We start from the raw sequence: 16634 nt of genomic DNA, 5'->3' as shown, positions 1-16634 counted from the left end.
GTCCAAAATCTATGGAATGGAATAACTTTATTTTTTAAAAAACAGTTCTGAAGTGTTAAGTACTTCCTCTGTGCAGAAGTATTCAATGTGTTCTATATATGGAGGTCTTGCCCAAAACTGATATTTTGGCCCTTCTTGCACATGTCCTTTTCCAAGACAAAGATGAGCAAATGTCAGAATACTCCAGAGACTAGCGATCCAGGGGAAAGCTAATATTGTTCGGGACCTCTCCAACATCTTATAGCAAATCTTTTGGCTTACAATGGTTGGGACCCTGAATGCTTTTTAAACTCCTCTGGTGGAGTGCTGTTACTGCTTGAAGGTACTCTTTTGGTTTAATAATAAAATTGTGTTTATGTGTCAAGTCATTCTATTATATTTCTCTTAAATTAGTATTGTCAGTCAATCAAAAGAAATTGATTCTTCGTTTATCTCAACTGAGTAATCAATATGTATTTTTATATAATTTGCATGGATTTTTGATGAAAAACTGTCTAGCTGAGTACAAACAGGGTTTTGTTTGTCAGAGAACACAAAGCCCACATCCAGGGAACTTTGCACTCAATTCACACAGGCTAAGATTCCATAGAGAAGCTTTCCTCAAGCTGGTCCACTCAAAGATGAAGCACCCAAAAATGCATGGGATTATGGCGCATCTGAAGAATACACAACTGAGGAAAGCTACAGCAACAGAATAGATTGTTCATATTATTCATTTAATCCCAGACTGCCGTTTTGCTATAAATAAGAGGTCAGGTGCCCTCTAGTGATCCTTGAAAGAACTAAATGTTTCTTGCTCAAAGGAAGTAGAGTTGGTGTCACATCCTAAGGAAGCATGAAGGGAAGGAATATCAACTTACACTTTCACTGTTGCCTCTAAAAGAGTATTCTATTTCAAGCACAGTTCCATTCTTATCTAAGTAGAACAATGTGAAGAAAATTGCTTAGTTTTCCCCCAGGTATCAGTTATATAAATATGGTGGAACAGTACCATGGTTGGAACAAATACATATGAAACATTATCTTATTTCTATAATGCAAAGATGGGCTTGATTTTGTACAATTTTTTATTTAGTCCACATAGACGGTCTCCCTATCCTATCATAGCATGTAAGTTTCCCCCCAATTATGTTCTATGTCGTCTTCAAAACAAATAGAAAAATAAGCACTACTCTTAGAACTCCCATATTTTTCTTGATTTAATTGAATTTCATGTGTTTATTCTAATAACAGCCAATAGAATTTTTGGCTAAGATGTGTGGTATAAGAATACTGTATTTTACGGAGAATAAGATGCACCTTTTTTCCTCAAAAAAGAGGCTGAAAATCTGGGTGCGTCTTATACACCGAATACAGCATTATTTGTCTCCCGATGCCCCGCCTCCTTCACCAAAATGGCCTTGCATAGTCTTATGAAGGCTTTCAGAGAGCTCCTGGGGGCTGGGGAGGGCAGAAATGAGCATAAAATAGGCCTTTTTTGCCCCCAGGCCCCAACAGCACTCTATAAGCCTACATAAGCCTATACATGCAATTTTGTTTTACCAAAAATGGGCCCATTTTCACAAAAAATGGGGTGTTTTTTGCTCATTTTTGCCCCCCACCGAACACTCTGCAAGCCTCCCCAAGGCTATTCATACCTTTTTTGGGGGGGAACGGGCCTGTTTTTGTGAAAAATGGGCCATTTTCGGGAGGTTTGCAGAGTGCAAAAACTTTTTTTTTCCCTTTTGGAAAGCTCTTTAACTGATTGGTGAGAATTACATTGATCAAGTGCTGTGCCAGCAGAAACACTTACCTATCTACTGTATTTCTCTCTCTCTCTCTATTTCTCTCTCTCTATCCCCTACCTACCTACCTACCTAGCTACCTAGCTACATACTCACTCACTCTCCCTACCTACATGTTGTATTTCTCTCTCTTTCTCTCTATCCCTTTATCTACCTACCTACATAACTACTCTCTCTCTCTCTCCCTATCTACTCTATTTTTAATCTATCTCTATTTCTCTCTATCCCCCTACCTACCTACCTACCTACCTACCTACCTACCTACACACACTCTCTCCATACCTACCTACCTACTGTATTTCTCTATCTCTCTCTATTTCTCTCTCTCTCTATATATATATATATATTCCTTTATCTAACTAACTAACTAACTAACTAACAACTCTCTCTCTCTCCCTACCTATCTACTGTATTTCTCTCTATATATATTTCTCTCTCTCTATCCCTCTACCTACCTACACTCACTCACTCTTTTTCTCTCTCTCTCTCTTTCTATCCCTTTATCTAGCTACCTACGTAACTACTCTCTCTCTCCCTATCTACCTACTGTATTTCTCTCTCTTTCTCTCCCTGTCTATCCCTCTACCTACCTACCTACTTTTTTTTAAAAAATTGCCTCTTCAAAACCTTGGTGCATCTTATACTCTGGTGCATCTTATACTCTGAAAAATATGGTAATTATGAGCTCCAGTTGCCAAATCTCCCTAGTAATTTCTTCATCCTTCTAATATCATGTTTGTAATAGTGACACTATTAAAATACATAATGTTTATGCATTGGATCAGGTCAACATCCATATAACCTCCAGAACAGTATTTGGGGTTAAAGTGGCTCTCTTTTTGTCTTCAGAGCTGGTTTTGTCTAATGGTTAAGGTATTTGAGTTCTACTACTACCTTCAGCACAAAGTTTGCTGGGTGACCTTGGACCAGTCACTCTCTCAGCCTAGGAGGGAGGCACTGGTAAATTTCTTCCAAAATGCTGCTGAGAAATTTCACAGACTAGTTTAGAAATTTCACAGACTAGTCTAGTTGCAAGAGTCAAGACTGACACAAAAGTACTAAATAAACAATTAAGTAAATAATTTTGTATGACTTCTGCCAAAAAGAATGTCAAGAGGAAAGGATTCCTATTAATAGCCACAGGACCAGGTTACACAGTTTACTGTGACTTTACTCCCAACATCAAGGTAAATGTCTGAAAAAAATATACCTATCCTTTGTTCTCTAAACACATAGGCTTTCGCAGTAACTATTTTTGTCCTCAAAGGTCTATGTTGCCTGCTATAAATACGAGACTATCTAACTAAAAACCAAAGTAGACTCCAACTAGGTCAAGTTATTGGTCATTCTGCATCACATCATGGCCCATTAACTGTTTTCAAGGAGCTGATAAGCATTGATGAAGGGATGATAGCCCTTCTCTGCTTTGATTTCCTAGGAGCTTATATTTAAGGTATGCTCTCTGAAATCCCTCCATTATATTTTACAGTTCCCCCTTTTGAAATAATCCTAATTAATAGCCATTACCAGGCATTGGAATCAGTTTTCATATTTCTAAAGCATATTGTTTACATGCTGACTTCCTTTTTTCAATATTGAAATTGTCTGCCTTTAATTTCAGAGGAAACGCCTAAACGTTGTAGGATTAAAACTTAATTCCTTCTATATTGCATTATTTTTCTTACTTTTAGCCCTGGGTAATTCGTGCATGATTTCATGTACCTGTATCATCTCTCTTTTTACCCATCATTTGTCTAAGCAAGGACGAGCCGTTGAAGCTGCTTGATCATTTAGGTTGCCCTTTTTTGTGATTATGCTATATCTATCCACTAGATACGATAACTTTTATGTTGGTTTAATTATAATTAATCATAAGGACTAAACTGAGGACTAGTGATAGCCATGCATAAGCATGGCTGGTTAAAAAGGCATTTGTAATCTTAAAAAAAATCTGAAGGTGTGGATTACTGTAAGGAATGGAGTGGTTTACTGCAGGTCACCATTTTATCAACTCCATGGAATGCTGGTAGTTTCTCTGAAGTTGAGGCCTGAGATAAAATGCTACAATTATCCTTTAAGATATTCTATGGTGTGCAGGTAGACTCTGTTGAAATCACATGCTCCATCCCTGGGGCCAGATGTTTTTCACATGAGCAAGGCATAGCAAAAAAAAAAAAAAGTGACTCTCTTTGAGTATCATCCACCAGCCACAGTATGTTGTAAATATTTGATAGCAACTTCTGCTGCTAACGATACCCAGACTTGGCCATTGTTGGAAACTGGAGATAGACAGATGGCATTCTCCTCTTCTTCTCCCCCTTCTCAGTAGAAAATGAAAGTATTTCCTTTGCAGAAAGTCTAAATTGTGTCAGCCTTGAGGGGTGGGGGTGGAAGGGTCGGGTAGGATGTGAGGTACCTTGTGGATGCTGTCAAAGAAGAGTCCTAGTCTTGAGGGCACTTTGGCTGCTTTGACATACATTGAAAGAATATCATTAAAACATAACTGAGGCATCCCTTCCATCAAGCTCTGAGAAAACTGCATAATGACTAGAAAAGACTAGCAGTAAAGCTGGCCACCTCTCCTTTCCTCTTTTAAGATCTCTGAAAATTCTTGACAAATGTGAACAAACTGAGTTCATGATGTTCAGGACCTTCTCTATAATTAATCTCAGTTTTATCCAAGAGGAAGAGTAGACTTCTAACCTATGCTGAGAACTTGCCAGGTTCATTGAACCCTTTCAGTATAATCAAATAATTGAAATGTTATAGTAAATCAGGTGATGATCAGTTTGCTATTTCTAGCAAAGGAATGATATTGGCCAGTGGTGGGATTCAATTTTTTTTTACTACCGGTTCTGTGGGCGTGGCTTGGTGGGTGTGGCATGACTTGGTGGGCATGGCCTGGTGGGCACGGCAGGAGAAGGTTCCTGCAAAATCCCCATTTCCTCTAGATCAGCTAGGGCTCGGGAGGCAGAGAATAGATGGGAGCGAGGCCAGTCAGAGGTGGTATTTATCGGTTCTCTGAACTACTCAAAATGTCTGCTACCAGTTCTCCAGAACTGGTCAGAACCCGCTGAATACCACCTCTGATATTAGCCCAGTGTGATCTGGGCATACTGGATCATACAGTATATCAGCCAATAAGGCCCATCAACACAGACAATTTCAAAAAATTCTGGCAGGAATTTCCAAAACAATTCTGAATGGAGAAAGCCTAGGGCTCCTAGATTTTGGTTACATGAATATGGATCATCATTGGAGATGTGGAAAACACAAATTCTTACTAAGTGCAAATGGCCACCTGGCAGTTTGTAGCTCTGATCTAATAGACTTAAGAATTCCAGTCTAGAAAGTTTTCCCTAGATTCATCCACAAAGGACTGGCTGCAATGCAGAGTCATGTATGGTTGAAGACCATAGGCTTTTTGTTGGCTTGTCAACTGATTTCCTAAAAAAGAGGCCACAAATCTTTAAGGGAATAGCCATTGAATACTACAAAAATGTTCCATATATTCTCCCTGCAAAATTTAAGAAGAATGTGATTTATTATTTAACATATTTCTACTCCATCACAATTGAAAAGACTCTTGGGAAACTGCAACATTTGAGGTACCTTCAATCCATTCCCTGTAGACGGCAATGCAGACATCTAGGCTGGGTTGCAGCCAATAGGGTTTTCAGCTCTTTCTCAAGGAGAAATAAATAGGCAGATATCTCACCTGGCCATTATGACTATTTTGTGCATCCCTGTGATGCATTGTGTGCATCACTTGTAGAGTGACAAAACATTTACTCTTTTCATCCTATTTTTTAACATCTACATAAAACCAATGAGGGGAGTCATCCATCAGTTCTATATTATCATTGTACTAATAGCACTAATAGCATCACCACTCTGGGCCTTATGGTTGATGCTATGAGAATTTTGCCTGGAGGCTGTAACTGTTCTGTATAGGACAAAATTGACTGAAATTGGGCCCAGGTAAGATGGAGCTACTGTTTGTTTATCAAGATTCTCAATCAGCTCCTGCCTGAAGGGGTTCAGATAGCACTGAGGGATTAGATCAATTACTTCAGGTTCTTGGAATCAGACCTACTACTGGATAGAAAGGTGGAGGCTTTGGCCAGGTGCCAGTTTGTGCCAATAGTAATACCTGGAGCAAAAAGATCTCACAAAATACCTTTTTTATTTGATTGATTGATTGATTTGATTTGATTTGCTGCCCATGTTGTCTAGAGGTAATTCTGGGTGTTTACAAATATTACTTTATGGTTAAATGGAGAAACTTTATTACATGACTGGACTACTGCAGTGCATTCTGCATAAAGCAGTCTTGAAAGCAGCCCATTTATTGGCAGGTGCTCCCTGCAAAGAGCCTATGATGTTATGGGCTTTCCATTGTTTACACTAAATTTCTGGTGCAATTCAACAAGCTCATTTTGACATATGAAAGCCTATATGGTGCGATGCCTATGTATTTGCATTCTCTAAGCAGAATTAGTCCGTCTGGAAGAAGCTCTTAATTGTACCACCACCATGTGGTCCCTGCCTACATTTGAAACAGCTTGTAAACCAAAGTAACTAATTAATTGATGGTAACAACTAATCTTAGTCTTAACTAAGTTCTAGAATGTTGTAAGAGAAGGGGCAAACTTCACTTCTAAGAGGAAGTTATTCCATAAGACTAGGGTGATGCATCAGAAAATATGGTACAAAACTATATCTTTATCCATTTGCTTGGAATCAAGTGTCATCACTATGCTGACCATAGTTAAATGATTACATCTCAGTTTGACTATCTCAGTGCTCCTGTGAAAATGCTTTCCCAGTACCTGGAGGGTGAACGGGGAAGAAGAAGCTTTGGCTTAAAGAAGATTGCTCCTCCCCACCCACCCACCCACCCGAGAAGACTGACTGGCTCTGGGTAGTAGGAGCCTGATCTCTACTCCCTGCACTAGCACTAACATTAGCACTTAGACTTTTATACCACTTCATAGTGCTTTTACAGCCATCTCTAAGAATATTGCCCCCAACAATCTGGGTCCTCAGTTTACCCACCTTGGAAGGATGGAAGGCTGAGTCAACCTTGAGCCAGTGAGATTTGAACTGCTGAACTGCAGCTAGCAGTCAGCTGAAGTAGCCTGCAGTACTGCACTCTAAGCACTACGCCACCTTGGCTCTAGTGCTTTGTTATCTTTACCTCTGACTGAGATTATACTCCCCCAAATTAGAGTTGCTGCACAGCTGGGATTTCTCTTGGACTCACAGCCCCTGCCTGAAGATTGTGCCCCTGCTGTGGCCAATACACATTTCACAAATACTTACCCCTTGCACCCTTTATGTCTAAAATAAATGAAACACATTCACTTTGAGGGTGGGGATTATTTATTTCATGGAAACATACCATTTATCACCCAAGGAGGCAAGTCCAATTGGTAACCATAAGCAATTTAGGATGAATTTCTTAGAGAGCATGCATTTATGCAGATTTGCATCCATGGGAGTTCACAGCACCTCCATTTAGAAAAATGCACCTTTGATATCGTATCTACCTGGATGTATTTGTTTGATTTTGGTAGCATGTACATATATGTATATATGAAACACGCACATACATAGACATATAGTAAACTCTTCAATATTTCTCTCTTTTTTGCCTGCTTTACAGTTTGATTACTCATGGCTTTGGAACTCCTGCGATTTGTGCTGCCCTAAGCACTTTCCAAACTGTTCTAAGTGAAATGCTGAACTACTTGGAAAAACACACAGCACACAAAAATGGTGGAGCAGCAGAATCTGGCCAAGGACACAGCAACTCAGAGAAAGTCCCACTGAGGAAAACGTCAGAGGCAGCAGTGAAAGAGGGAAAAACAGAAAAGACAGACTAGAAACATCAGACAGAATCTATTTCCAGAGAATTTTGCTGCTGTTATTTTTTTTTAAGAGAACATATATCTATCTAACTATATCTATATATGCCTGTATATCTCCTTGAAGGTGATCTCGCTCCTCTGGACCAAACTGAAGGGGAGGGGGGAGAAAAAAGTTGTAAAAATCTATCAACCCGAACAACTCTACGGACATCAACCATGTGATGAGACTACCCATTTTTAAGTGTTGCTCTTGAAACTGCTGTGTGTGTGTGTGTACGCATGTGCGTGTACACACATTCATTCAATCATTCCAAACATTACATCAATACACATTTTCTTGGCATTTCCAGACTCAAGAATGCCATTCAGGATCACAAAAATACATGATCATGGGATTCACTTGTGCTTGTGGGGAAAATAGTATTGCACCACCCATCTGATGGATGAAACACGAAAGAACTCCTCTTTTCACTTCTAACACCATATGAAAGACCCCTGACTGAAAAATGAAAAACTCAGAACTCTTAAGAGTAAACCATCGCATTACCAGGACTGCTGATTTGAGGCCTGGGAATTCATAAATAATCCTCATCAAAGCTATGTCAAAGTCCACCAAGGTCGAGTCCTTCTCATTCAAGGATCAGCCTCAGGATGACATCACAGAGTAGAATGAATGAGCCTGGACTTTAATCTATCACCTTTTTATCTCTGCTTAGTAGAAGTCAAATCATACATTCAATGAGTCTTTTTTTAAATTTGCGTTTCCACTTATAGCCCATTTTCATCTCAGCAAGAAATGATATACAGTCACGTATTCCTCTGGTTCAAAAGAAGGGAGTGGAGAGGATTATTGTATTATTTTGATATTTTTTTCATAACAGCTCTGATTCAACACCAGATGTTCTCCAAGTGGCGGTAGAGAACAGGCCCAGGTTATTCACCTTGTTCTAGTTCTCTGGGGCATATCTACAGGAATGCCTGAAAGAATAAGAGTATATGCTGAGTAAGTTGTAAGTAGGTAGGCTCTGGGCATCGTTGAACAGGCAAGATTCTCCTAGCACAGTTTGCCTAAAGAGTGTCCATTGCTGCAGATGTTGTCCTGCAATAGACAAACTAAGGATGTTCTAAAAATAAACTAAGGTGACCATCCTTAGAAGAGATATTCATGTACGGGTTCCTGCCTCTCATACTGTCATGGGGATATGAGTAGTGATATGCTTACAAAAGCAGCGAAGAGTTCTTTTTAATCCAGGAGGGGAGTAAAACTTCAAAAGTAAAATATGCCCATTCAAGTCACCCATGAAATTTATATGATAATAATATAAAACTCGGTTGCCATTGCCCTTTTTCAAGGTTTTTTAATATTATATTTATCAGGAAATTAATGCCCAGCTTCCTGTTTGTGGCAGCTTGTAACTCTCTAATTTACTCTAGTCTAAAGGCCTGGGGTTTCCTACCTAACCTAACCTACTCCCATTAACTTTTTGAGATCAGCTAAGATTGGTTAGATTTACTTGTCAGGACTGAGTCACAAATTAGCAGTATAGGCAATCCTCATTTAGCAGACACAATTGGGATCAGCAACTCAATAATTAAGCAAAGCAGTCACTATGTGAAACTGCTACTGGGCTTAAGATCTTACTTCAGTTTTCCTTTGCTTTATAGATCTGTGAAGGTCACAAATGCAAGGATTGATTGTAAAATTACTTTTTCATCACTGCCATAACTATGAATGGTTGCTGAACAAGGCAGCAATTAAACAAGGACTAACTGCATTGAAATCTCATCTAGTATCCTGGCATAGTTCACTCAAAGCCCTTGATCTGCCTAAGCATATTACTGCCCTCTTATACAAAGCAATTATAGGACCAATATGCTGCCATATAGTGAACATATCATTTCAAAAGGAGACATTTGTCATCCCCCCCCCGTCCAAAAAAAGCAACCACACAATCAAAATTAAAAAGGTACAAATGTAGTTCCATCAAAGTCGATGCTATAGTAGAATCTACACACTAGGCAATAATTGTAATTTCACTAAAATATGGCTAAGCATATGATAGTTTAAGTATTGTAGTCATGTCCGGTAGGCCATATGAATGTATTATTTCGTACCTTTGGATTCAAAAATGAAATGAATAAGCTTAACTTTGTTAGGTAGAATTGCATGTCTCTGATATGGGTAAGAGGCACTAGTCTCTAGTCTGATCTGTCACTTGTCAGTTTCTGGCAGCAACCAACAAACAATGATAATAAGATCTGTCAACAACGGCTTTTACTAAGAAATGTTATTCTACATTCAAGAATGAGAAGATGTTTTCAATCAGAATGGCTACAGTGTAGGTCTCTTGAGATTGTATATTCAACATTCAGGAGTCTATTTGTTGTTAAAAGATTGCCTATTTTAGATGGTAACAATCAAGGCCTTTTTCTAATTGTGTTAAAAACTTTATTGCAGCTTTTCAGTCCTTTCCTTGTTCAGTTCATATTTAAATATCTCACTTGGTCTTTAATGACCAATTTGGTTTTTTCTGCTGTTGTTGATTAATAAGTAAGCTCAGTATCCAAAGATCTCTTTTCTCTGTCTGACATGCAACCATACTTAGGACGTCCTTCACATAATACATGTTTATAAAATGCATATCTAAAAAACAAGTAGTGTGGAAACCACTTGTCTGAGACTAGGAGGTAAGCTGCAGCTGAATATAATATAGCCTGAGGTTTCATATCAAAGGAAAAAATTATTTGTTGCTGTCTGATGTGTAGTATGACTGTTTCACCTATAACTTGATGATCTATCAAACACAAAGGGATCTAGTGAATGATCTCGCTCAAACCTCTGTGTATATATGGCATCCTTATCATACCCTACTTTCAAGATTTCCTCACAAGCATGATTGTTTTGTAGAAGCACTAATCTGATGGCACCCTGTTTTGTTTTGGGTTTTTTTACTTGTATTCTTCTCTATTCTTGGTGATTTTAATAAAAGAAAAGGGGGAAACCCCTCTTTGCTCTGGACACTAATCCACCAGAAAGGGATGAGGATTGTTCTCCATCAATTGATCTTCAAAGAGATCATGCCCCAACAGTTGACTTATAAAAAGGGCAAGAGAAACTGGCAGCAAGAGATTTCAGGCCAATAGCAATGCTCTGAGAGGTGATTTCCAAATCATTTTTCTCCTGGCTGGACTGCAGATCAAGAGGCTGAGAAGAGCAGATGGTCTTCCCACATCAGATAAAGGTCTGATTTCAGTTCCAATTTAAAATGATTGTAATTTGAACCCATGGCTTTCCTTTTTATTGATGGACTCTGTATAGCAATCATTGTACTTGTATTTAAATGTGAGTGAGCACATGGACACAAGCAAGACTTCGTGATTTCTCCTCCCATTTTGATGGGATCCTTTATAATTTGGCAATGAAATGCATAGTTCTTTTTCTGTTTCTTATATGACTTGTCTATTAGACATGACCCTAAGAAAATATGACCACATTTAAGTGAACATTTCACAGCAATAAAATCAATGCTGATTTATGTACTTGAAAATAATTTCTAAGCAGCAATAACATGTGAATGGCAGAGGTGCTGCCTTTACCACCCTCTTTCTGGGTAAGAGAAATGCAGGTAGAATTGTGTTCAATCAATCAATCAATCAATCTTCCTGATAGGTTAAATTGCTTCCTTTTATATAATGGCTGTGTTCACACAACATATGAAACCAGGGTTTGTGAAATCATCTAAGCAAAATTTGCCAAACGTTGTAAATTAGTGTTTGAAAACCACAGTAATACAACAAAGAGGGGGGGAAACACATTTTGGTTGGTTTAGCAAGTTGTGAGAATCCAAGCAATGTAAGGACATGCAGTTCATATTTATTAAACTGGTATGTGATATATTTCAATATAACTTAGCAAGACATGTGAATTCAATTACTATGGCTTAGTGAGCAAACCATGCTTCAAAGTAATCAGTGGGATGTATTAATCTAGCTAGAACAGCTTGCACAACAGTACCAAGTAGAATAATCTTATTATTCTGTATTCAAGAGTTCCACTAAATGTAGCAAGTCTTACTTCCAAGTAACTGTACTTAGGCATAAAGGCAAAGGGTCTCTTGACTACTTCCAGCCCTGAAGTCCCTGTTACAGATACCAAAAATAGTAATAGGAATCCTTGGAAGACTTGAAAGCTTTCTAAGACATTAACCACCTATTGGATCGGATAACTTTCACGATCAGGAAACTGAGAAGACAAAATAATGAAACTTGGGGAGGGGAATATGTGTATTTACAAGACAGTTTGAAGATATACCTCTGGGCAGAACAATAAATTTAACCACATCACTTAATAGTTGTGTTAACATAACCTACCATATATTGATGTTCAAATTTCATCTTCTTCTTCTTTTTCCCAGTAGTTCAGCCCATCTCTCTAAATTACCACTCAGGAAGGTTGACATCCATCCAGAAACAAAAAGTCCATTTAATTCCTGAGTATAAACTGAGTCAGGAAAGTCTTTTTGCCCTATGTAGCATCACATCACATAGCATCGCAAGCTGGAGGGAGAGAAAGGTACTTTAGAGATATTTCAGATAGAAGCAAGGAAGAGTGCAAAACCATTTCATGTTCACTTGTACCCCCTATGCCATTGTCTTTAAGCAAAAGACCATGTCAGGGATTTAATTTGGCCCATTTGCTATTAGTACTGGTGGAACTTTAGTGAAAATGTTATTATTCTAATACAAAATTGGCTGCAGGAAAATAACAGAGGAAAAGACACCCCCCCCCCCATTTAGTGTTTTCTAGCTGTATTGGAATAACAATGCCCCACATTTTCAGTCACTATGTTGGCCTGATTATATTTCAGCAATATCCAAAAGGACAGACAAAGGTTTTGCACTCTGCTGTGCTACATCACATACACTGTTCTCTCTAGTGATTCATGTCAGTAAGAATGATTCAGGGATATTTGCAGCAAACTGACCCCTCCCCAAACTGGAATCTGGGAAGGGTCCTGAAGAACAGATAGTCTTACCTTTTATGAAGACAGTTGTCTGTAAAACAAAACTGGATGCAGATAGTGTAGTCTGGAATGAAAGAAAGAATGGATGAATGAATGAATGAATGAATGAATGAATGAATGAATGAATGCCAAAATGAAACATTCTAGTAGTGCTGGTGTAGTGACTAAGCTTAACTGATAGTAGTTAAATCCTGCTCTTCTTTCTATAAGAAATAATCTTCCATGAAGGTTCCCTAAATTTTCGAATGGTCCTTTAGGATGCTCAGTGGGCCAAGTTCCTCCATGGGTGCAGCTGACAAAGGGACATCCCCTTGTGCTTCCAGTCTATCATGGACCACAGAGTCACATTTCTTTTGTGTAATTCTCATACAACCCAGCTGCCCTAGAGATTTAGTAGCCCTTATGATAAGTCCCTCCAGGAATAGGGCGGCATACAAGTTCAATAAATTGAATTCAATAAATTGAAATCTGTTCTGGATATAGTGATCAATTCCTGCATTTGTAAATGCTGACAGTGCAAAATGAAATAAAGAATAACATTTAACATGTATATATTTGGGGGTAGAGCATATCCCACTCTTGTCTGGAACTGGCCAGCATTCCAAGTGCACTCACTGACATGAATGAGACAGAGTTCTACTTTTTATAGTTGCCTTGTTGGCTGGCTGCCTTTCTTTATTCTGAGATGAAATTATGAATGGAATTACTCATACTGATAGCTGAATAGTGAGTTATATATCCCCAAACAGAATAACAGCGTTGGAAGGGACCTTGGAGGTCTTCTCATGCAACCCCCTGCTCAGGAGGCCAGAGACCCTATGCCATTTCAGACAAATGTCTAATCTCTTCTTAAAAACCTCCAGTGATGGATCCCCCATAACTTCTGAAGGCAAGCCATTCCACTAGTTATTGTTCTCACCATCAGGAAATTTCTCCTTAGTTCTAGGTTGCTTTTCTCCTTGGTTAGTTTCCATCCATTGCTTCTTGTTCTGCCTTCAGGTGTTTTGGAAAATAAGCTGACTCCCTCTTCTTTGTGGCAGTCCCTCAGATATTGGAAGACTGCTATCATGTCACCATAGTCCTTATTTTCTTTAAACTATACATACCCAATCCCTGCAACTGTGTTTCATATGTTGGAGTCTCTGGTCCCCTAAACATTTTAGTTGCTCTTCTCTGCATTTTTTCTAGAACCCCAACATCTTTTTTATATTGCAGTGCCAAAATTGGATGCAATATTCCAAGTGTGGTCTTACCATTGGTACTATCACTTCCCATGTTCTTGATGGTATCTCTCTGTTGATGTAGCCTAGGGCAGCATTGACTTTTTTGGTGTCTGCCCCACACTGTTGGCTCATATTTAAGTGGTTGTCCACTAGGACTTTAGATTTCTTTTCACAGATATTCACACTGCTACTATTGCTATTTAACTCTCTCAGCTTGTCTTTATAGCATGGATGCAATGTTATTTTACAATATGCCTCATAACATTGAAAGGGCTCCTCCTTCAACATTTCAAACTAACAGTTCAATTCTGGACAGTGGCAAGGGAGAAAAGCTGAAGGAGCCAATGCACTCCGTTGAAATTTCAGAAAAGGAGTGATGTTCTCTTGCCAATCTTTGGTGGATTAGAAAACTTGCAAAACTTTATTAACTTCCAGTGAATCCCCATCTCACCAAGCACCAAGATCAAGATCAATTAATCCTAAAACTACAATTGATTTTATTGATATAGATGGTAAATTTACAGTATGTTTGGAAAGTGGCATATCTGGGATCCATGAAACCCTTATCATGAAATCCCAAGCCTTTAAATTCGATAAATATCTGGAAGCCTTGAAGAGAATTATTGCTATTTCTCTTGAAATTATAATTAAAACCTTAAAGGGGAAAAAAAATAATCAATCCCCTGATAAACTCATTTCAAATTTACAAACTGCATACATACAATGCAGGGGCAACTCACCAGAAATAATTTAAAAATAATTAACCAACCTTTAGATGCCGAACAGCAGAAGCAGTTGTTAAATTACATAGAAGGATGCCTTCAGGAAATCTTCTCACTGCTGGCTGATTTTAAACTTGAAATAATGGATGCTTACAGATTAAGGGCAATAGGCAATCCCTCACAGAGACCTGCCCCTATAATTGTTAAATTTCTAACATCTAGTACGTACTAGAGATCAGCTCTTGCAACTTTCAAGTTCAAGTTCACCAAACTGAAATACCACAGATGAAAAATTGTGATTTACCCAGATCTTTTTTTTTACAGTGTTCCAATTACAGCAAGGCTTATATTTGGTGCTTATGCTTGCAAGAACTAAGAGCATGGAATGTTTTTTCTGCATCCCTCAATCTTCTGTCTTTCTTGAGGATGAGATCCAGGTGGTCCATATGAACAAGTTCATAGGCTGCTATGGAAGTTTCATATGCTCTGGATGATGAATAACAGTTTTGTTTCCCTTTCATCTCCTCCTTCTCTTACTATGTGAATTGGAATTGTGCACGCATGACCACTTGGCCCAAAAATACATTTGCGAACCATGTGATAAGCTACATGTACCTTTTAGAGATTTCAGAGTGGTCTTTGATTTAATTTCCCAGCCTAAGCTCCTTCTTTTTATTTATAAATTATATGATAATTCAACTATACAATTCACCTTCAGTGCCAAGAGACATTATACTAAGGATTCCCTGTCAATAGTGGAGTCTGGAAGTGATACATTCTACCACTAACACTGTTTAATTATTATATCCATCCTTTAGTTGCTAGAATAATTGATCTCTCTCATCATCCCCAGAATTTGCACAGAAACAGTTATATGCAGAGTTGTTCAGAGTTCATCAGGCCTGAAAAGAATATTGTAGACCCCAGCTGTATATTATAATGTAGAGGCAGTAGTAATTAATTATAATAAAGCCAATGTGTTTCCCCTTTAATTTGATTCTATCAAGATTCAGGCAAGTGATGTGGTTTTTAAGCATCTCAGTATCATATACCATATCACAACCAAACATTGGATTGGACGCATAGGGAACATGCAGTTCCAAAAGTCTGAAGATCTGCCACAGCTAGGAAAACACTTCTTTGTATCACATGTTCCTGCTGTACTTGCAGTACGTTCAGTTCAACTTCAGGCGCAATTATAAGATGGCCAGTTAGCTCTATAAACCTCTTTTGACCCCTTGCAAAAGGTCCAAGTTAAGTTTCTTAGGAACATTTTGGAAATTCCATGTTACACTTCAGATGAAACTGTACATCTCAAGGTTGGCATTAGTAAGATGAATCTAATGCCTAGATACATATCTTTGAGCCACTGAGCCACCGTGCCGTATAATGGAGTGAGCTCCCTTTACTTGTCCCACCTTCTGCCAACCTAGCAATTTGAAAGCACGTAAAAATGCAAGTAAAAAAATAGGAACCACCTTTGGTCGGAAGGTAACAGTGTTCTGTGTGCCTTTGGCATTTAGTCATGCCGGCCACATGACCACGGAGATGTCTTCAGACAGCACTGGCTCTTCAGCTTTGAAATGGAGATGAGCACCTCCCCCTAGAGTTGGGAACGACTAGCTCATATGTGCGCGGGGAACCTTTACCTTTACCTTTATATATCTTTACATGCTGGACCAAGTCATTTTTGTCCCAGCATATATAATTTCCTAGTCCTCTAGACTAAGACTAGAGATGGATTGCTCCCGGTTCGGCCTGGATTGGGTGAACCAGTAGTAGCGGAAGCAGGAAGCTCTGCCCACCCGCCCGGACACTTCTGCACATGCGCAGAAGCATCGTACGTGCACGCGAGCGCACACACGCACAAACTGGTAATTAAAATCCCACCACTGACTAAGACAGTTCACAAGGAACAAAAGTATTAGCTTTTTAAAATCTAGTATTGTGTTAGGGCATGGGCATGGAACAGAGGCAATCAAAGAAGGTCTTAAAAACATTCAAATTT

The 16634-nt window shown here is 38.8% G+C and overlaps 1 protein-coding gene across 2 annotated transcripts in view; it reads left to right on the top strand.

Annotated features, from left to right (window-relative positions):
• TFAP2D (transcription factor AP-2 delta) overlaps nt 1-11210 on the top strand; it is a 48113-nt gene extending 36903 nt beyond the window's left edge. Inside the window, exon 8 of one of the 2 annotated variants that reach the window (XM_087716792.1) lies at nt 7453-11210. In XM_087716792.1, coding sequence (XP_087572918.1) covers nt 7453-7672 — 220 coding nt within the window. In that variant the 3' untranslated portion in view covers nt 7673-11210. The remainder of the gene's footprint in view (nt 1-7452) is intronic. The other variant, XM_087716793.1, reaches the window with a different exon arrangement.
• Nucleotides 11211-16634: the final 5424 nt, after the last annotated feature.

The sequence above is a fragment of the Thamnophis sirtalis genome, unplaced genomic scaffold (assembly GCF_051295495.1).
Source record: "Thamnophis sirtalis isolate CommonGarterSnake01/CBP01778 unplaced genomic scaffold, rThaSir2_p1.2 scaffold_5, whole genome shotgun sequence".
In the NCBI taxonomy this organism is placed as follows: Eukaryota; Metazoa; Chordata; class Lepidosauria; order Squamata; family Natricidae; genus Thamnophis; species Thamnophis sirtalis.
The sequence above is the reverse complement of the archived record's forward strand: the minus strand, read 5'-3'. Positions and strand labels throughout refer to the sequence as shown.